General features: G+C 41.1%; 1 protein-coding gene across 2 annotated transcripts in view; it reads left to right on the forward strand.

Moving 5' to 3' along the window:
- The window catches only part of LOC113587785 (glutamate receptor ionotropic, kainate 2), a 51,562-nt gene that overhangs the window by 1,941 nt on the left and 27,121 nt on the right, over positions 1–22,500 (forward strand). For both annotated transcript variants that reach the window (XM_035528106.2, XM_035528105.2), the window contains exons 2-6: positions 5,910–6,077; positions 7,349–7,606; positions 10,154–10,335; positions 13,890–13,943; positions 15,418–15,591. In XM_035528106.2, the coding sequence (XP_035383999.1) occupies positions 5,910–6,077; positions 7,349–7,606; positions 10,154–10,335; positions 13,890–13,943; positions 15,418–15,591 (836 nt within the window). The remainder of the gene's footprint in view (positions 1–5,909; positions 6,078–7,348; positions 7,607–10,153; positions 10,336–13,889; positions 13,944–15,417; positions 15,592–22,500) is intronic.

The following is a 22,500-nucleotide window of genomic DNA, read 5'->3' on the forward strand; positions in this document are numbered from 1 at the left end:
TTATCTTCAATAGCATGATAGGTTGCTTACACGTCCTGCCTGCAGTAAAGAGATTAATTATAGGACATATCCTTAATGAGAATGTTCTGGATCTTGTCTGAACAGAACAGATAAACCCTGTAATCCTTGGCTTCCAGTAATTAAATGGAGACATCATGTAGTGAAAAAGGTTTGTTCCAGACCTGGAAGTATGTGTTTTATTTAGTTGTTAGGGGGCAGAAAAATGTTGAAAATTTCTTCCACTGTAAAATATGCCAAGCCCTTGGATTAATTCCTTAAATTTCATCAAGTAGCTCAAGTAACAGAGAGGTGAGCTGGTTGTCTGTGATTCATTCAATAAAGGAGCTGTTTTTTAATACAGTAGCCAACAATAATTCCTTCTTACAATGAGAGTCCCTCCAGTTTCAACCCTGCCCATAACATACAGAACTCATTCAAACTGCCATTTCAAGAGGCAGCCAGACCATCCACCAACATCCATACACACCAGGCCAGAAGCAGAGATGGCTGGATTTACTGGTTACCAAAAAAACCCAAACTTTTCCTTGGATCTTGGTGAAGCCATAGATTTCTGAGACTTCCATCCACGTCAGAGAGTCCAGAACAGTAGCCCATGCAGGGCCCAGTGTTTACTTGTCAAAGGGAACTCTTCTGCATCAAGAATGTCTGAAGTTTGGTCACATTTAGTCACGCATGCTTTTTCTATTGTACATAATTAGATTCTGGAAGACCATATTAGACCAGACAAGACTGGAAGACGATGAGTCTGGAAGACTATTCTTTTTTTCCACAAAAGCTCTCCCTCAAATACTAATGCAGGGTTATATGAATGCTAGTGAAGACACCATTAGGTTTTGATTTACTGAAATTTTGTCCAAATTTGGTCATTTGCATAATTATATCCAGTCATTTAAGAAAACATGACAAATAAGTAACACTAGTATCTTTTTATGGATAAACAAATCATCTGTTTATCCAAATGTGCAAACCTATAGAGCATACCAAACAGAATATGTTAGTTGGTGTTATTTGTGACCCACAGTGATGTTTGTGTTATTTGTGACAGAGGCTGGGGTTTTGTGTCTGACCCACAGTGATGTTTGTGTTTTTTGTGACAGAGGCTGGGGTTTTGTGTCTGACCCACAGTGATGTTTGGGTTATTTGTGACAGGGGCTGGGGTTTTGTGTCTGAACCACAGTGATGTTTGGGTTATTTGTGACAGAGGCTGGGGTTTTGTGTCTGACCCACAGTGATATTTGTGTTATTTGTGACAGAGGCTGGGGTTTTGTGTCTGAACCACAGTGATGTTTGGGTTATTTGTGACAGAGGATGGGGTTTTGTGTCTGACCCACAGTGATGTTTGTGTTTTTTGTGACAGAGGCTGGGGTTTTGTGTCTGACCCACAGTGATGTTTGGGTTATTTGTGACAGGGGCTGGGGTTTTGTGTCTGACCCACAGTGATGTTTGGGTTATTTGTGACAGGGGCTGGGGTTTTGTGTCTGACCCACAGTGATGTTTGGGTTATTTGTGACAGAGGCTGGGGTTTTGTGTCTGACCCACAGTGATGTTTGGGTTATTTGTGACAGAGGCTGGGGTTTTGTGAAGGCCTACAGTGATGTCGCCATGCCACTGGAGTGTAGTCCACACTGTTGTGTTGCAATTAGAAGGGGAGTAGGAAATGTGTGTTGTGTTCCATCCTCACACACACACACACACACACACACACACACACACACACACCTGTCACCTTTTTTTTGGTAAACATGTCTAATGTTCACCATGGAAACTCAGCAAGAGGACCTTGAAAAGCTAATCAATAACGTGAGAGCCTGAAAGGACATCACTCTTTTCATTTCATACTCCTCTTCTCTTCCGTTTCTGCTCTCTCTCTCTGTTTTTCTCTCCTTGTGTCTTTCTCACTCTCTGTCTTATTCTATCTTATTCTATCTCTCTCTCTCGCGCGAGCGTGCTCTGTTGGTCTTTTTCTGTTTCCATCTCTCTCTCTCTGTCTCGACCGTAAGGATAAAGCCATCTTTCATCACCGTGCATCGTTGTTTCCATGAAAGTAAACCTTCAGCTAGTGCATTAGGTCGTGTCTAAGGATTCCATTCAGGTAGAGCTCAGGCAGGGAAAATACAGACAAGGGAAAAATCTGCAAGGATATAAATGTAATTTACTAAGTGCAGGATTAGTGATTAACCAAGTGCCTTGAAGTGGCTGTGGATTACTCAAGTACTTCATGAAGAGGTGGGTCTTCAGACTACATTTGAAGACAGTAAAGACCTCTGCTGTACAGACAGCTGGTGGTAGTTCATTCTGCCACCTGGATTCTAGAACAGAAACGAATCTTGAGGCGTATCTTCATGAGGGGTGGAGTTTCATGACAAAACTGTGCTTGAGTCACGTACAGGGATTGCAGTGTGAGACTAGCACTCTCAGGTAGGAGGGGGCCAGTTTTGTAGACAAACGTCACAGTTTTACATGACCAGTTTTGACACGCATGACCACAGGATGCCAGCGGAGAGAACGCAGTAGTGGAGTGATGTGTGTGAAGACTGAATGTGAGTTGTGCAGATGCACTCTGGATCAGCTACAAGGGTCTAGAGGTGTGGACAGGAACGCCTGTCAAGACTGAGCTGCAGAAGTGCAGTCCAGAGATGACAAGAGACTGAAGAAGCAACTGAAATGCTCTCTGGAATCCTCCTGCTGTGGTAGAACAGAGCCATACATGTCCGGCCACACTAGTAAAGACAGAGTCTGGTCGATGGTTTCATGCTTTTTTGAATGGCAGGATCAAGGAATTCAAAAAACAGGAGAGGGGAACTTGGTACAGGAAGGTATCAGTGGGAAATGTAACAGTTGTGTTATGGCAGCCACCCGTGGCGAGGTTCCAGATCACCCTGCGCAGATCCGAGTCACGATGGTAGCATCCGAGGGATGTCTCCGCATTCCTGTCCTAGCTGCCAAAGCAACTCTCCACATCCAGCTTTCACACAGAGCTGTGGAAATAGAGTTCTGCCTCTCAGTAGCTCATCCGAGACCGACCACAGAGACAAATGCCGCTGATCTCTGATAGCTATCTCCTCCTCTCCGAGAGGCAGATCTTCTTTGCGACACGGCTGTGGAGCCTCATTTCTAGCTGGGTGAGGAATGTGAAAGCCAGCGGAGCTCCAGAGGCCTGACCTCTGCCTTAGCGCTAAAAACAGCAGAAATGAACAACACTTTTAGCTCTACGAGATGAGAATGGTAATACCGCTGTTGCAATATGAATGAAAAAAGGGCAAAGGCAGAAAGAGAATCATTACTAAATTATAAAGGGATTTAAAAACCAGTAAGTACTATTAAAACTCCATTCCTTTGATGATAAGAACCTGAAACTTTGCACTTTGTAAGCTCTGTAAGTGCATGTCACCAAACAAAGTGATTTGAATAGCTAGGATAGGGCAATACTCTTGGAGAGTAATATTGAAACTTATTATTCTCACAGCTATGCGTTAGATTAGCCTCTTCAGTCACACACACACACACACACACACACACACACACACTCTCTCTCTCTCTCTCTCTCTCTCTCAAACACACACACACACATACACAAAGAAACAGAAAATCCTGAAATTAAAGTATGTATAACACAAGGTCTGTGCAAGTAGATATAGAGTGAAGGTGAGTAGAGTTAGAAGGATGGTAGTAGAAATGAGAGCAGAGCACTCAAAGGCAAATTACTCAAGGACATTGTACTCAAAGACAAATCACTCAAAGACAGAACACTCAAAGACAAATTACTCAAGGACAGAGCATTCAAAGACAGAGCACTCAAAGACAGAACACTCAAAGACAAATTACTCAAGGATATTGTACTCAAGGACAAAGCACTCAAAGACAGATCACTCAAAGACAACTTACTCAAGGACATTGTACTCAAAGACAAATTACTCAAAGACAGAACACTCAAACACAAATTACTCAAGGACAGAACACTCAAAGACAAATTACTCAAGGACAGAGCACTCAAAGACAAAGCACTCAAAAACATATTACTCAAAGACAAATCACTCAAAGACAAAACACTCAAAGACAAATTACTCAAGGACAGAGCACTCAAGGACAGGCTGTTTTGTGAGGTACAGTGATGAGGAATGCACATTACAAACATGAGCACACAGAACACTCATCAGGGAAAGTGATGCGAAAGTGGTGCCATTAGAACATTATGAGAGCCCAAATCTTCATCTGACTGTGAGTGACTCAGACATGAACTTGTGATGTTATCATTCATTTTGTGGATTAATAAAATGTTATAAACCACTGAATTCACTCATATGTTTTACATTGTTTATTAATATTCACACATCATACATCCAAAGTAAATATATTCATATCAAATAATTTACATTTTATATTTATATATTTGAAATTCACTCCCCAGATATTACAAATGAATATTTTTGTATCTTTTCTTCCTATCATACACAAAAAACAGCACAATGAATATTTAATGGTGTGTGAAAATGAAAAAGACCCATTTGTAGTTTTTCTTTATAATTACTGACTATCTGCAAGTTTGTCTTGCCTCAGATAATCAGTCATTTATCTTGTAAATTGACAGAATATTTCAGACTTTTTTGAGTCTTGTAAACATTATTCATATGTGTGTATAAGGGACAAACTCTGGGGAAGGAATAACACACACCATTTCCTAGACATCACTGCCCTCATAATGTGTTTAATGTGATGCACTGGTCATGTGGTGCTGAAGTTCACTGAGAGGACTTCACAGTGTCGTGTATCGAATCCCACTGCAGTGGCGAAGTTTTAGTTATCCATGAGGGAAGTAAATAAAGGGGGAAAGATGAATGAAAACACACACACACACACACAGATGCACATGCCTGAAATCGATTGCATGTCCCTGACATCCTCATATGTAGATGAAGGCCTGAGAAACTAGCCATAAATGAACAGATGGTTTAAAACAAAGAAACAGACAAACCTTTCACCTTCCTCCTACTCCCCATAACACATATGTTAAAGACCATTCAGCACCACAACATGCAAAACACAAAACACACAACACACATCCCTCCCACACTGAAGGAGTAAGAAACACAGTAACACTAGCAAGAATGGAGGAATTTGGAGAGAAGCGATGGAACAGAATGAGTCACACTGAAAAGCATAAGAGAGGGAGAGAGGGAGAGAGAATTTGTTCCATTTCATTTTCAGTTGTGTTATACACTGCAATCATTAACACTTTCACACATTTGCACAAGCACATTATCACCTTTAATGTCACCCTGAGGAAGTCCTTTCACCAGAGCTGTCCTTTGAGCACTGAACTCATTTGCCAGAGTGAATTATCGTGAATGTTATGGCTGGGTTAGGAGAAAAACACCAACACATATTAAGGGTCACATAGTCAGCAAGAGAATGTGTGTATGTGTGGGGATGGGGCTATTATAGTTAATTGCGGAAGTTAATTTTTCAGAACTCACTGTTAATACATTCCTTCACACACACGCACGCACGCACACACAGTCAGCACTAAAGACATTCCATACCGGGAATGGGAACGCTTGTAACATTCAGTATAGCACTCAGGAGTCCCGCCTTCAACATTAAGAACCAATCTTCTTGTGAGAAGAAGGTGGAACCTCAGAAATGTGGCCTATCAAATTCTGTGTTTGGTCATATCAACATTTTGTGTTATTAGAGCAGAGCCCAGTTGCTTTGTGTCATTCCTTTCAGCTTGTACCAGTGATTTGTAGTTTGTATTTGAAACATTATTCCAGCTACCTTTTTTGAGTATGTAGGTCTGTCCCCATTCAGAAATACAGGAGTCTGGTCATATGAAACAGAGGGCTAGTCATGTGATACAGGAGTCAGTACCATTTGTGTTTCTTTCTCAGGAGGAATCTTTGAGTCTATTGAGAGTGGCCCATCTGGTGCTGAGGAACTGGCTTTTAAATTTGCACTGAACACTATCAACAGGAACAGAACGCTGCTGGCTAACACCACACTCACCTACGACATCCAGAGGATCAATGTCTTCGACAGCTTTGAAGCGTCCAGGAAAGGTACACAGAGCTCAACCGAGTCGTCCAGTGGAGGGGACTTACAGGGACATCCATACGCGTTTCCTCTGTTGTCTGTCTAAATGTGTGACTTCACGCTGCTCTTTGGTTTTATTTATTCAGACCTTATTCTGCTGAATGTTCTACTTTATAATCCAAGCCATTATAACACAGTCGTAATTATGGGGGGGGTTGGAGTTATTTTGCCTTTTTTCTGGGCATGAAGGAAATCATACAATAAAAGTGAACTGGAAACTAATTTATGATCTCTCAGGTGTCTTTTGATTTTCATGGGACATGAGGCCTAAATTACAGACAACAGAGTAACTGTGTCTGCCCATTCTCTGTGTTAGCTCATTCTCTGTGTCTGCCCATTCTCTGTGTTAGCTCATTCTACGTGTCTGCCCATTCTCTGTGTTAGCTCATTCTATGTGTCTGCCCATTCTCTCTGTTAGCTCGTTCTCTGTGTTAGCTCATTCTTTGTGTCTGCCCATTCCCTGTGTTAGCTCATTCTCTGTGTTAGCTCATTCTATGTGTCTGCCCATTCTCTGTGTTAGCTCGTTCTCTGTGTTAGCTCATTCTTTGTGTCTGCCCATTCTCTGTGTTAGCTCATTCTTTGTGTCTGCCCATTCTCTGTTAGCTCATTCTCTGTGTCTGCCCATTCTCTGTGTTAGCTCATTCTTTGTGTCTGCCCATTCTCTGTGTTAGCTCATTCTCTGTGTCTGCCCATTCTCTGTGTTAGCTCATTCTCTGTGTCTGCCCATTCTCTGTTAGCTCATTCTCTGTATGCCCATTCTCTGTGTTAGCTCATTCTCTGTGTTAGCTCATTCTCTGTGTCTGCCCATTCTCTGTGTTAGCTCATTCTCTGTGTCTGCCCATTCTCTGTGTTAGCTCATTCTCTGTCTGCCCATTCTCTGTGTTAGCTCATTCTCTGTGTCTGCCCATTCTCTGTGTTAGCTCATTCTCTGTGTCTGCCCATTCTCTGTGTCAGCATGTTCTCTCTGTCAGCCCGTTCCCTGTGTCTAACCATTCTCTGTGTCACCCAGTTTTCTGTGTCAGCCTGTTCTCCAGGCATCTTCTTCCATTACTCCAGTTTGTCCACTTTGCCTGATTTTATTACCCGTATTCAGGCATAAATGTTTTGTGGAATTGTTCCCTCTGTCTGTTACACAACATCAGACACAGTTTTATGATTTTTCACATAAAGCTCTCATTTATGGTTAGACTACTAGTCTCCCTTGCATTGACTGACAGCCTTTCCATCCAATCCCCAGCTTGCGAGCAGCTCTCTTTAGGCATAGCGGCGATTTTTGGCCCCTCCCACAGCTCATCGGCCAATGCGGTGCAGTCCATCTCCAACGCACTGGGTGTGCCACACATCCAGACCAGGTGGAAGCACCAGGTCTCGGATAACCGGGATTCCTACTTTGTCAGCCTGTACCCAGACTTTTCGTCTCTGAGCCGGGCCCTCCTGGACCTGGTACACTTCTTCAGGTGGGAGACGGTCACCGTGGTGTACGACGACAGTACGGGTGAGTAACTCAGACTGACAGACCAAACACAGAAGATGGTCTAATAAACCATGATGATGATAATGATGATGCTGAAGATGTTCCACATTTGTTCCACATTATTTGATGTGTACAGCCATGCAAAATGGTGACAGGGGAAATAATCCAGTCTAACACAGTTTCACCATAAACTAGGGTCTGTTATCATAAACAGTACTACTGCACTCAGACATCTTTCCTCCTTCATGGTTTATTGTGTGTAATGGGTGTTGTGCTCATACAGGTGCGCTGACCTGTGTAAAACTCATATGGCCACACTCAAGAATGAGCCGGCTGTGTGTGTGACACTGTCACTGTTTTTTTCTTTCACATTTTCTGTTTCTGTATGAAGTAATTGTCACAAAAATAGAGGAATTTTTCACAATGAAGAAACACAAAAATAGCTAATGATTTCAAAAGTTGCAAGTATCAGTGAATTTTAAAAGTGTGAAAGCTGTATATATATATATATATATATATATATATATATATATATATATATATATATATATTTAGAGGTTAACACTCATCTTTTGGCTGAATTGCTTGCAGAGATTAAATTATATATGTTTATAAACAACACTCTTATCCAGAATGACTTTTAAAAATGTGTTAAAATGACACTATAATGATTAATGGTGTTAAATTACTTGCTGTTCATTTTTAATTACTCTTCATCACCCAATAGGTTAGTGGGTCTGTTTTTATAGTCATCATCTCCCAAATATGTTTCTGTGATCATAACCATTAAATGAGAGGTTACCTGGATAAGTAATTGATCTGTCTTAGTCGTTCAGAAATCAGAAAGGCAATCTGAATGAACAACAGGGTTTCCAGATTCCCGGTTTCACCAAACACATGCTCTATCATTGAAACATTTGCTGACATATAATGGGTGTTTGCTAAAGCATACAATTGTATCCTAACAGCCAGCCTAATGTGATGTGTTCTTATGGGTAAAGTCATGTCCATGTTGCTGGAATATGAATTAGATTTAAAGTACTTGAGCTTGACAAGGGCAGTTGATCAATTTTAATATTTGCTAGAGTAACTAAATATCATTATTTTGATTGCTGTCATGTTTAAACCTACAATGCGAGGAATGTGCATACAGGCAGACAGACACAGAGAGAGAGAGAGAGAGAGAGAGAGAGAGAGAGAGAGAGAGAGATACCAAAACTTTAATAATTAACACAGTTTACAATTAACAAAAATTAGTTTGTCAAAGAAATAGATTTTAGAGAAAAGAAACTATACCACAACAAAATGAGTCAAATAAAAACACAGCTCTTAAAAATAACCACAGAATCCTTTTTCGACAGAGCTCAGTCCCAACCCCAAATGTTTTCAAACCTAACCAGACTCTTTTGAAAATAGTTACAGCTACATTTTTAGTCAACTTTTTCTTTATTCTTCTATAATGTAATACTGATGTCTGACCTTCATGTGCAGCTGTTTGTCCTGCAGCCATACCCTGAGGCATGCACTCAAACATCCATGTACTGTAACTTCAGTAAGTTTTCCCGGTGAAACAGTGATGTAGTCAAGCTCCCAAAGTGAATCTGTCATTTGCACTGAGACCAGGAAAAATATTTGAAATGGTTCAGAATGACTGGAAACAGAATTTGTTTTCTTTATAAGAAAATTTAGTTCGGAAGCTGAGAAATATAATATATTTCAAGATCAATGTTAAACTTTTTGTTTGTGTAATACCAGAATTAATAAACTGGCAAAATTGTTCATAAACGTGACACAGTGAAGTCAGGAGAGGCAGACGCGAGCAGTTGAAAAACGGGGAAACGGAAACGAACATTTAAGCAAATGATCAAACGAAACGGTATTCGAAGAAAACAGAAGCGTAGTGTGTCGAGAGAGAGTAAACCACTGAAACGCGACTAGCGTCGGTCGTGTACCGGATGACAGTCACTGTTTTGGGGTAGGAGAGCGGTGACGTGTGTGTGCTGTGAATGGTGATCGCGGTTCTGGATTGGTGCGGGCGTGGTCGTATCTGTTGGCACCGCCTTGTAGTGGGTGGGGTGTCGGCCAGGATGTGACCATAAAAAGACTATGAAAACTAAAATTAATTGAAAAATTAACCTGTAGAATGAATAACTGAACTGAATAAATTGCCCATAAAATAAGATTGTTTTGTCAATTAAAATGAAAAGAAATAGTACGATAGTATTTTATTAATTAATTTAATTTAATGTAATTAAATGTAACATTCTGTAAATTCCAGCTAAGTAGTAATAATCAAATCTGATATTAGTAACTTATAGTACTGCGCTGAGTTTCCGTACCATACAATTATTATGTCCTTTTTGATTGATGTCTGACCTCTCTCTCTCATGTCTCTGACTGGACTCGTTTGTGTTTTTAATATCTTGTCTATTAGCACAAAGATGCAGTATCTCACCAGAGAGGGCCGCAATTTGTTTGTATAACTTTTGAATTGTTCTCAGTAGGTCAGTGTGTCTAAGATAACTGTTCTGTCTCTCTGTCTCTCTCTCTCTATCTCTCTATCTGCAGGACTGATTCGTCTCCAGGAGCTGATCAAAGCACCCTCCAGATATAACATCCGTCTGAAAATCCGCCAGCTGCCCGCAGAGACGAAGGACGCCAAGCCACTGCTTAAGGAGATGAAAACGGCTAAAGAGTTTTACGTCATCTTCGACTGTGGTCACGAGATAGCTGCCTGGATACTCAAACAGGTCTTTCACATCACTCTCTTTTCTCTCTCTCGTTCACCCACTTTCTTTCCGCTTATTGCTGATCTTTCACTCTTTCAGTCTCTTCACTCTCTCTGTAAGGAGTTGCTTTAAGAGGAATTCATCCCTTTTATCAAATGCTGCTTTTTATCAAACACTGACTTGCAGCTTGATCTAAGTGTTGTACTTTAGTGCTTTTGTAGTTTAGTTTACTTTACAATTTTTAGTTTATTTTGTTAGGAACCATGCACAAAATCTAAATTCAAAAGAAATGAGATACCTTTTGCACCAGAGTTAACCAATAAGGTCATTTCTATTTGCAGTTCCTGGATTGTATTGTTTCACAATACAATAAAACCCACAATACAAATGAAATATATAACCAGCTTGCACCTTTGACGTCATCTCCCCCAACCAGCTCTTTCCCATACAAGACCTTCACCAGACATCACCTATACAATATACACCGTCCAAACAAGAGAGCACAGATAACAGTATCAGATTACATTCATGCAAAGATGATTAATTTTTTATCATTCATTTTTTATGTTTCATTAGAAAAAGTATTAAAATCCACACATAGCGAAGCTGATCAAAGCTCTTCAGGCATGCAGGTTCAGAATTATAGATCACAAACACCAGACGGACATTTGAATACATAATTAGGTACTCAAAATTCAACATATTGTATTAGAGAGTATCTAATATGATACTGCTATGATTTCCTGGATTTGATGGCCTGCTTGCAAAAAGATTCAAGTGGCATTATGGCTTGCCTAATACCAACAGGATACAGGATAAGATAAATGACAGAAAATCAGGGTATTTTAAACATTTCCTAGATGCTTCCGTTGTGAGTGTGTTTCTAATCTAAAAATCTAAAGTTATAGTTTATTGTCTTGTTCATCTTTATGATGTGATTCTTAAAACTAAGAGAAGGATCTAGAACAATGCCTAAATATGTAAACCGCTTAATAATGTTTTCATTTATTCCAAAATTTCTGGATAATTCTTCTGTTTTTACTTATTACAGGGTGACTATTTCCTCGACATTCGCAGTTAAACTGGAATCACCAAGACACTTTAGCATTTTCTCCATAGCTTGTGATAATTTGGCAACCCCTTGAACTGCTGTTTACATGTTTCCATGTATATACAGGACTGTGTCGTTAGCATACATCTGAATCACCACACCAGCACATAATGACTAAATCATTCATTTATAAACTGAATAACACGGGTCCGAACATAGAACCCCGTGGAACTCCAACAGCTTTAGGTGATGATAAAACAATGAAAAAATCATCAGCACACACTAAGAATAACCAGTTAAATGGCATTTTATCCAGTTTTGTGCATCCATGGAAATGTTTAATTTAGCTAACTTTAAAAAAGTATTTGATGCTCCACAGTTTAGGAGGTACCATATGCAGATCTAGAAAGCCTTCACCACCCACTCTTTATACAAATTTGCCTCAATAACTGTTTCAGTCAAATGATTTCCAAATTGCATGGATGTTGTAGTACTTCAGAATCAAGATGTGATATTAGCTGCTCAGTGACTACCTTCTTCAAATCTTTTAAACAGCAGGGAGAAAACTGATTGGCCTGTAATTATCTCCTGCCTATCACCTGATTTATGAACAGGTGTTGCCATCGCAAGTGTCTGCGCTAGAGAATACGTTCGCCTAAATGGACATATTTATAATGGAAGTTACAGGGAAAGTTAAATAATGTTTATGACAAAATGTGTCTCAATTCCAAAGACGTCCTTTAGAGTTTGATAATGACTTTTGTTCATGTTTGTTTCTTTTACATGTTTATGGCTTGGTTCAGTTATGTCATTCTTCACAATCAGAAACAATAAAATAATGATTAAAGCTATTGAAGTGTACCAGTTCATCACATTCATTCTCCATGTGTTTGTCCTTGCATTTCCATAACATTTTACTGTTACATTTTACATCTTTCAGAATTTCAAGGAAGAAATTTAGATTGATTTGGCTTTCCTAAGTTGACTTGAACCAAGTCAACCTTAAGATGTATAAAAAATAAGATGAACCATATTTTTTGCAATGAAGCACTAAGTAACCAGTCCTGTCTTTAAGGATTGTTTTAAAGTCTCTTTTCTTCATAAACTTCCCTACTGTGTCAAAAACTTGCTGCTCTGTCCCACAGAATATCAGAGCTACATATAAATCTTTTACAATTACCTGAGGACACTAATGGTTGTCTATCCCTTGGGCACACTAACTGCAGCGCAGATGTGACACACAGAACACCAAGTCTTTCTCTGTGTTTATCTTTTCAAAGGAACTCAAAGCAATGCCTGGTAAATGAATGGTATGGTAAATAAATTTAGAATTAAAATTTTAGAACCAAACAGAAGATTTTACAATCAAATAATAAATTATAAATTATACCACAAAATATGTATATCACAAAATCAAATTATATGCAATATTTTTTTTAAAGTTCACACTCTGTAACTGGCCCTTATTTGGAGGGAAACATTGCCAATAAGAATAGGAAAAAGTAACACATTTGTAAAGAAATCTGTCAGTAAGACCCACCTCCAAAACACAAAAAATTCCACAAAACTCCAAAACTCTGGGCAACTAAGGATGGCCCTTATACAATGATTTTAACAGGATAAAGAAAGACATTCCTTCTGCTTAATAAAACTGCCCACAGACTCACCAAAAGATGCTTCACTAGCCTGTCAGACAATAGCAGAGCTTAATCAACCGAGGGCTTCATTAAAGGAGAAAATGTGGCAGATTACCTCCAGTAGCAATCATGGTGAATTAACATAAACCCCCAACACAAAGAATACCCTGAACTTGGGTAAAGAAATGGGTCTCTTACGCATGTCAGAGAAAGCCAGTGGGCAGATGGTGGTTTTAGTGGCACCTACATTCAGTGAACTTACCGAATCAAATGAGACAAATCCTTTCACTTTTGGACCCCTACACTCACTTTCATTTGTCCAGTTTATGTTCACCTGCTAGGTACGACTGCTAGTAACGTTTTGATTTAAAGACAATACAATGCATCAAAAAAGGTAGTATTCTCTAGTTTAGTTTTTTTTTTTGACAGAATAAAGAGCAAAATAAAGAAGATTTTGACTTCAGTGCCTCAACCTTTTAAAAGGTATTAAACTATTTCTACACTGTCTCCTGGTCATATTTTTGAAATCTATTAACACAATATCACCATGAGAGCAGAATCCCAAAATATAGAGCTAATTAAATCAGACATCACGGCCAGGAGCACAGAACGGGGAGGAATTAGAGATGCCGTAATTAAACACAGTCACGCTATTAAGACCCCATGGTCTGGTGAGGCAGAAAACGCTCCTTAATCTGGCATCAGAATAGTGTTCTTATCTCGTACATCTCAGCACGGTCTTCAGCACCAGGTGTAAAGTGCAGTTTTACTAGGGGTTGGACCAATCATATGCAGTGACTGTTATACTAATACTCTTGTTTTGCTTTTTAGGTTTATTTTATTAAAAATGTGTGCAGAGTGTAATTTAGTTTGATTTTGTTCTACAGGCTTTGTCTATGGGGATGATGACGGAGCATTATCACTACATCTTCACAACACTAGTAAGACACACACACCCACACACACACTCACACACACACTCACACATACACACTCACACACACACTCACACATACACACTCACACACTCACACACACACACACACACACACACTCACACATACACACACACACACTCACACACACACTCACACACACACACACACTCACACATACACACACACACACACACTCACACACACTCACACATACACACACACACACACACACACTCACACATACACACACACACACAAACACACACTCACACATACACACACACACTCACACACACACTCACACACACACTCACACACACACACACACACATACACACACACACACGCGCACACACACACACACACACACACACATACACACACAATATATATATATTTATTAGTTTGTATATTGTCCATTGTTTTGCAATTTGTGTCCTCAAATGACAGTCCTCGTGATCCTTGAGACAAAGTTTTTAATCTAACCCACTTGGTTATAATAGTTATACTAGAAACTGGATTACTGTAAAATGTGGACTGTCTGGTGGTTGCCAAGGACTGGACTGAGAAACACTGTACTCATTTTCCTCATACACAAATGCAGAGTTTTAAAAGAAGAGTGCTGAGCTCATCTGAGGATGGCCCAGTTTTATAAGCACATTGCAGAAAAGTCAAGCTCAGTCTTGCAGAAAATAGTTTGGATTTAGAGAGTGACTGACATTCTCTTGGTTTGGTCTATTTGAGAGTACAGAGCAGGGGTATACTGAATACTGAATGGAGCTGGATGGTCAGTCTCTGCTGTTTCAGTAGTTTCAGTAGTTCTGAAATAGGAACTCTCTTTTTGTCAGTATGTAAGAAACAAAAACAGAGGCAGGTCAGCGTTGTTGCCGTGATACATACAACCAGTGATTATGGTTCAAATCTTTCACTACGCAGCACAAATAAACACAGCCACAAATCCTCCAGTAAATCACATGCCTGCATATAACAGACCATTGGCTGTGTCATCAGCCCAAATGTCTGCATGCTCTTTACTCTCCGGGAGGTGTGGGGCTGGACTGGACTGGTGGGCTGAAGGTCACTTCCTGCATGCATTCTCTTTGGAAGAAAGAGCAGTGAACTGACACAACCTTGGGGGATGCTGCTAGCTGACTGAGGCTCCCAGAGGACACACACATGCAGGCTGAACTCAGGGGAAGCATCTTAATGGTGTGTGTAATTTATGACCCAGTGTAGCAATTGACACTGGAAGAGCGAGCAGTTAATCAATAATGCCAACATAAAGGCTAGCACTTTGAAATGGGGCGAATAATGTATATTAATTTGCAGTATATAGCATTTCTATTATTAACAATTCTATAATTATATTTTTAAATTGATTTGTCAATATTTAACAAGACTGTTACTGCTCACTTTTTAACATGATTTAAATGTGGCTAAATGTTTGGGATTTGTAAATCCTCCCATGTTACCTCAGGACCTGTTTGCGCTGGACATGGAACCATATCGGTACAGCGGAGTGAACATGACAGGCTTCCGCATCCTGAACACAGAGAATCCCCTGGTGTCCTCTGTCGTGGAGAAGTGGTCCATGGAGAGGCTCCAGGCCCCGCCGAAGCCCGACTCTGGACTGCTGGATGGATTCATGACGGTGAGACGTCAGGGGCGTAAATATCATGTATATGTGTATTACAGCTTTATAATCCTGTCTAGTCAATAACGTAATACTGCTCTGCGTCTATCAGGGACTGCTGGTGTGAAATAAACAGGGCTCTCTGTAAATAGTTGGTAAATATGGTTAATAGTAATCAAGCAAAGGAGAGACTACTATTGTCACTGTGAAAACACACACACACACACACACACACACACACACACACACACACACAAGCTTATTTTCCCATCCACCCACACACACACAAGCTCACTGGACCACACACAGGACCACAAGCTTATACATGCACAGTTTGGCTGGATGTACACACACAACACACAGTCTCCACAGGCAGCTGATCAGGAAGCCAAAGTCTCCACATGGTGTTAGGAGTAATGACCATTTATCCTGCCTGCTGCCTTTGTGGGCTGTAAAAAGAGGCTTGCTGCCAAAATGAGGGCCTGTCAGGTGAAAGAGAGAGAGAGAGAGAGAGGAGAGGAGAGAGAGGAGAGGAGAGAGAGAGAGAGAGAGAGGAGAGAGAGAGAGAGAGAGAGAGGAGAGAGAGAGAGAGAGAGAGAGAGAAAGAAACAAGAGAAATTTGGATACAAATGCAGGCTGTTCAGGGTAGCATCCCAAGGAGACTGTGATAAGGTGATTTTAAAGTGAAGCTTGTGAAGGGATGTGGCGTGCTAGAAACGGTCAGGTTCAAGGTCTTTATTTTCTAATTCAGATAGTGTGCTTTCACAGCTAGTTCCAGAAACTACAGATTTGGCTGGGAGTCTGAGACTGGCTCACTACCCAGTTTTCCATGAGTACAGTGACCTCCTTAACTCGCAGAGAATGCGTTCAAAGTCCAATGTTCTCACCTGTCTTATGTTGCTCTCTGCTGCTTCACAGTGCTCTCATCTGTCTCACGCTGCACTCGGCTGTCTCACGATGCTCGCTGCTGTCTCACGATGCTCCTTCTCTTCCAGTGTTTTGCAGAAACTCAGCGCTTCAGGCTCTGTCCTCTGCTTTTTGCTTCGTCTGCTTTCTTTCTGCCTGAGTTTAGTTTGCAGTGGCTTGTGACTTAACTTGATTTGCCGCTCAGTCAGACAGGCAGAACCTGAAACAGATTTCAGCCTGAGCTCAGCGCTGACTATTACTGAAAGTGTCTTTCTCTCAGGATATGAATTGAAGGTTTATGTCCATCTCCTGGAAACTGGATCACACATAACAAAGCAATATAGCAACACTAATCTTTCATTTAATATCAGTTTGGTTTTCAAATTGCTGATTTGAGTGAGCCCGTTAACTACTGAGGTTGTGCGTCTGCTGAGCTTCCGCTGTGGTGTGTGATCACTGGGTGTATGAGTGTGTGTGTATGTGTGTGTGTGTGTGTGTGTGTGTGTGTGTGTGTGTGTGTGTGTGTGAACACAGGGTGTAGTCCATGACAAGCATGATGAATGGACTCACTCAGTAGAGTGAAAGACTCATTTCTCCTGCTGTTCAAACCTCTGTGGTTTTCTACAGATTAATATTGATTAATATTCATCTAGAGGTTTGGACAGGAGTTATCATATGTGTTATTACAGTGTGTTGTCATGTGTTATTAGGACAGGAGTGTTACTACAAATGTCATTTGCCAGCTATGGGTATTGTTATCGTCTGCTTTTGAAATGTCTTGACAGATGTCTGAGCGACTTTGGCGATATGACACATTTGTGCACTTGCTCCGTCTGATGCGCAGACCCAGTTGAGTTTCCTGGTAAAATGATCAGATCTTTGATGAAGTACATTTTCATACTGAGTCTCACATTTCTGGACTTGTTTTCAGTATCCTATAATCACTTATAAAGTTCACAAATAAATGTTTGTGATATGTATGTATATTATATATAGTACCAAATGTGGACTCCAAATGTTTTGCATTTTGGCTTCAGTAGGACCATATTGGATTTGGCTTCGCTAGAACCAAACTGGATTTGAGGTCTGTGTTTTTTCCGTACCCAAGCCAGCATCCTGCTCCGGCTCAGTGGTCAAAATCCCTTTGAGTCTAGCAGACAGGTATGTTTGTAAACACACAAAACACAGAGAAACATCTCTGGATACTGCTTAGCATGCGAGTGTGGGGCCGATGTGATATTTCCACTAAACCTCAGCTGTTGCCTTGTTCCAGTATAATTAAACAGTGATGGCTGGTCCTCGTGTGACCTCAGAGTGGCTCTTAACACCTGGTTCCTGAGCTCGGTGGTTCCGGACGTTCAGGAGGGCCATACTGTATGTAGCAGCGTTAAGTAGGAAGCAGTTAAAATACTGGCCTGCTCCAAGTTCCCTCTTGTCAGAAGTTGTGAGAAGTGGAAGGACACTGATAGATGGAGGAGGTGTAAATCGTGCAGACCTGGCGCATCGCGCACTGAAGTATAACGCAGCACGAACAATTTGGCTTCGTAATAAACTGGTTGTGTCGAAGTTGAGCAGGAGGTGATGAAGAGATTCGTTAAAGAGCATCGTTCATCACTCCCTGAGAGACGTCTTCCCCTGCCTTCACAGACATTTCACCTCCAGCTATGGTTCATTTAGATGGAACAGTTTCTCAAGTAAGTGGAATGTACACGACAAGTGCAATATCCTGATCAACCCAGCCCACATACGCATGGAAAAAAGACAACGTTAGTTGGTTCTTTTGGTAAATTCCAGTGTTTAATTCTGATACTGCTATTTGTCTATAGTAACACAAAAAGGACATCTTCTCCCGTTATACGTTTCATATGATGTGCCAGTTTCTTTCATGGTTTAATGGAGCTGTCATATTTAATTCCCATTGCAGGTTGACTACAACCCAACATGAGCACAGTTTTGCTGGTCTGAGGCACAAAGCAAGAGCATATGAGCAACACAAAAAAAAACCCTTACTAACACAGACAACCTTACTAACACAGACAACAGGGAAGAACACACTGGCTAAGAGCTAAAGAGCTATTTGCTATTTTTAAAATATGCTTGACAGTTGTTTTTTTGTTTGTTTGTTTTTTTTTTACAGAGAATTGTGTCCCCATAACACAAAAACAGCAATAATCACTCATTTTGTTCTGAATGCTAATGGATGAATTTTCTGCATCCTACTAACAGAGGTTGGCTGACTTACACACACAATGTGTGGCCACTGACCACATTTTGCTCACCACTCCATGTTGTGTTTATGTTACAGGGTGACTAACGAGATACTGATGCAATTAAGTTAATTGTAATGTGGGGCAATTACGAGGCGGTCACACATGCTGAGAAGAGTGAGATTTATTACGGGCAAATCCAAAATCAGGTTCATAATCACAGTCCAGGGTCAAAGAGCCAACACAATGAGTTCTGGGATATATTGCCAACACAAGAAACAAACAAACAAACAAAAAAAATGAAACAGGGGAGAGCAGGAGACACTGAATAACACAACTTACATGAGCAGAGGTACACACAAACCACTATGACGAGACTTACATGAGCAGGGGTACACACAAACCACTATGACGAGACTTACATGAGCAGGGGTACACACAAACCACTATGACGAGACTTACATGAGCAGAGGTACACACAAACCATTATGACCAGACTTATATGAGCAGAGGAACACACCATCCACTATGACGAGACTTACATGAGCAGGGGTACACACAAACCACTATGACGAGACTTACATGAGCAGGGGTACACACAAACCACTATGACGAGACTTACATGAGCAGGGGTACACACAAACCACTATGACGAGACTTATATGAGCAGGGCTACACACAAACCATTATGACCAGACTTATATGAGCAGAGGAACACACCATCCACTATGACGAGACTTATATGAGCAGAGGTACACACAAACCACTATGACGAGACTTATATGAGCAGAGGTACACACAAACCATTATGACGAGACTTATATGAGCAGAGGTACACACAAACCACTATGACGAGACTTACATGAGCAGGGGTACACACAAACCACTATGACGAGACTTATATGAGCAGAGGTACACACAAACCACTATGACGAGACTTACATGAGCAGAGGTACACACAAACCACTATGACGAGACTTATATGAGCAGAGGTACACACAAACCATTATGACGAGACTTATATGAGCAGAGGTACACACAAACCACTATGACGAGACTTATATGAGCAGAGGTACACACAAACCACTATGACGAGACTTACATGAGCAGGGGTACACACAAACCATTATGACCAGACTTATATGAGCAGAGGTACACACCATCCACTATGACGAGACTTATATGAGCAGAGGTACACACAAACCACTATGACGAGACTTATATGAGCAGAGGTACACACAAACCATTATGACGAGACTTATATGAGCAGAGGTACACACAAACCACTATGATGAGACTTACATGAGCAGGGGTACACACAAACCACTATGACGAGACTTATATGAGCAGAGGTACACACAAACCACTATGACGAGACTTACATGAGCAGAGGTACACACAAACCACTATGACGAGACTTATATGAGCAGAGGTACACACAAACCATTATGACGAGACTTATATGAGCAGAGGTACACACAAACCACTATGATGAGACTTATATGAGCAGAGGTACACACAAACCACTATGACGAGACTTACATGAGCAGGGGTACACACAAACCATTATGACCAGACTTATATGAGCAGAGGTACACACCATCCACTATGACGAGACTTATATGAGCAGAGGTACACACAAACCACTATGACGAGACTTATATGAGCAGAGGTACACACAAACCATTATGACGAGACTTATATGAGCAGAGGTACACACAAACCACTATGACGAGACTTACATGAGCAGGGGTACACACAAACCACTATGACGAGACTTATATGAGCAGAGGTACACACAAACCACTATGACGAGACTTACATGAGCAGAGGTACACACAAACCACTATGACGAGACTTACATGAGCAGAGGTACACACCATCCACTATGACGAGACTTACATGAGCAGGGGTACACACAAACCATTATGACCAGACTTATATGAGCAGAGGTACACACAAACCACTATGACGAGACTTACATGAGCAGAGGTACACACAAACCACTATGACAAGCAAACTCAACAGAGGCTAGGACAACAAATGTCACAGGTAGAGTACATATGACAGAGGCTTGGAACCACAAACAACCAGCAGACTAACGGGGCAAAACACAGAGTTTAAATACACGGTATAAGGAGAAGTAAACAAGACACAGGTGATACAAATGAAAGGTGGGGAAAGTTAAACAAAGAGCAGAGCAACAAGAAAGAGAAGCAAAATGAAGACATGAGACAGGGTAACCATGACAATAGGATGCCAGGGAGGGACCAGTGGTGACAGTAATTGATTATCCCACCATATTTCTTTAAGAACTGGAATGGTAAAGAACTGGTTAATATCACATCTGTACATGCATCAGTGTGAACTCTGAACAGAGAGACTCTTTCATATGATCAGAACATCCTGAGAAACACAAGCGCTCTATCCGTGTTAGTGTGTTATCCATGTCAGCGCCACTGGGTTTATTCTGTGCTAACAGGGGGATGACAGAGAGAGAGAGAGAGAGAACAGGATATGGCCATGTTTTTGTTTCTCCTACTGAGTGTGAAATAACAGAGCTTTGCTTTGACCATGGCCATGCATCACACACACACACACACACACACACACACACACACACACACACACACACACACACACACACACACACACACACCGTGTGTCTGGCACAATCATTGCCACTGGCAGCTTGGCACCTTTCCTCCCTCTCAGACCTGACCAATCATCTCTACAGTGGTTGTGACCAGAGAAGCAAGGTTGCCGTGGAAACCACATAGTAGAGCCCTGTTGCTAGCATGCAGTTGGTGGGGTATGATGGGATGGGGGTTGCCACAGCAATATCCACCTATTCGTCAGTGTCCTGTGATTTATTGCTGTCTAGGAGCGACGATGGGAGTTGAGGCCTCCTCCATAAGGGGAGTGGGGTGAGAGAGAGCGAGAGAGAGAGAGAGAGCACGAGAGAGAGAGAGATAGCAAGAGAGAGAGAGAGAAACATGTAGACCGTGGGGAGTCCAACTGAAAGCAGGAGACAGAGACTGACAGAGATGTCTGGTACAACCACGGAAAATGTTACACAAATTGGCTGAAATGATTGGGTTTCTTAGTTTTGCACACTGGGGGAAGCGGTCTCCCTGAACAGCAGGCGTTATCAGGCCTGCGGATCTCTGTCTAGCAAGTATATTCTGAGCCTTAAATGGCAAAGGATTTAAGAGACCGAAAATGGGATTAAATATGATTTTGCAGAATATATACATGAACACACACGTCAAAAGCACGTCAAAAAGTCAAAAAACTAAAATTTGAAATAAATGTTCAGATGATATATACAAAAGATTCCAGGTGAGTAGCTGCAGTGTAGTTTTTTTCAAAATTGTAGTTGTCATGGTACGCCCCCCCCCCCCACCCAAACGTCTGTGTGTGTGTGTGTCTGTATTGCCACGCCCTCTCGTGTCATTCACCTGATCCTTGTGTGTAATTGTCATGCGTGTATATAAGTCTCATATCTTATATTGAGGATGTTGGTGTTTGAAACCATAGCCTGTGTGCTACATTATAGTGTTAAGTGTGTTAATAAACGTCCGTGTCACCGTGCTGCATCCTGCTTAAGCCTCCGAACATCACAGTAGTCAAGTACACAGAGTTTCCAGAGAAACAGGACATTTCAGACGGAGGTCCTTCATCAGCATATATACATATATATATATATATATATATATGCTGATGAAGGACCTCCGTCTGAAATGTCCTGTTTCTCTGGAAACTCTGTGTACTTGACTACTGTGATGTTCGGAGGCTTAAGCAGGATGCAGCA

Source organism: Electrophorus electricus, chromosome 11, assembly GCF_041902795.1.
Source record: "Electrophorus electricus isolate QZ-2024a chromosome 11, ASM4190279v1, whole genome shotgun sequence".
Lineage (NCBI taxonomy): Eukaryota > Metazoa > Chordata > Actinopteri > Gymnotiformes > Gymnotidae > Electrophorus > Electrophorus electricus.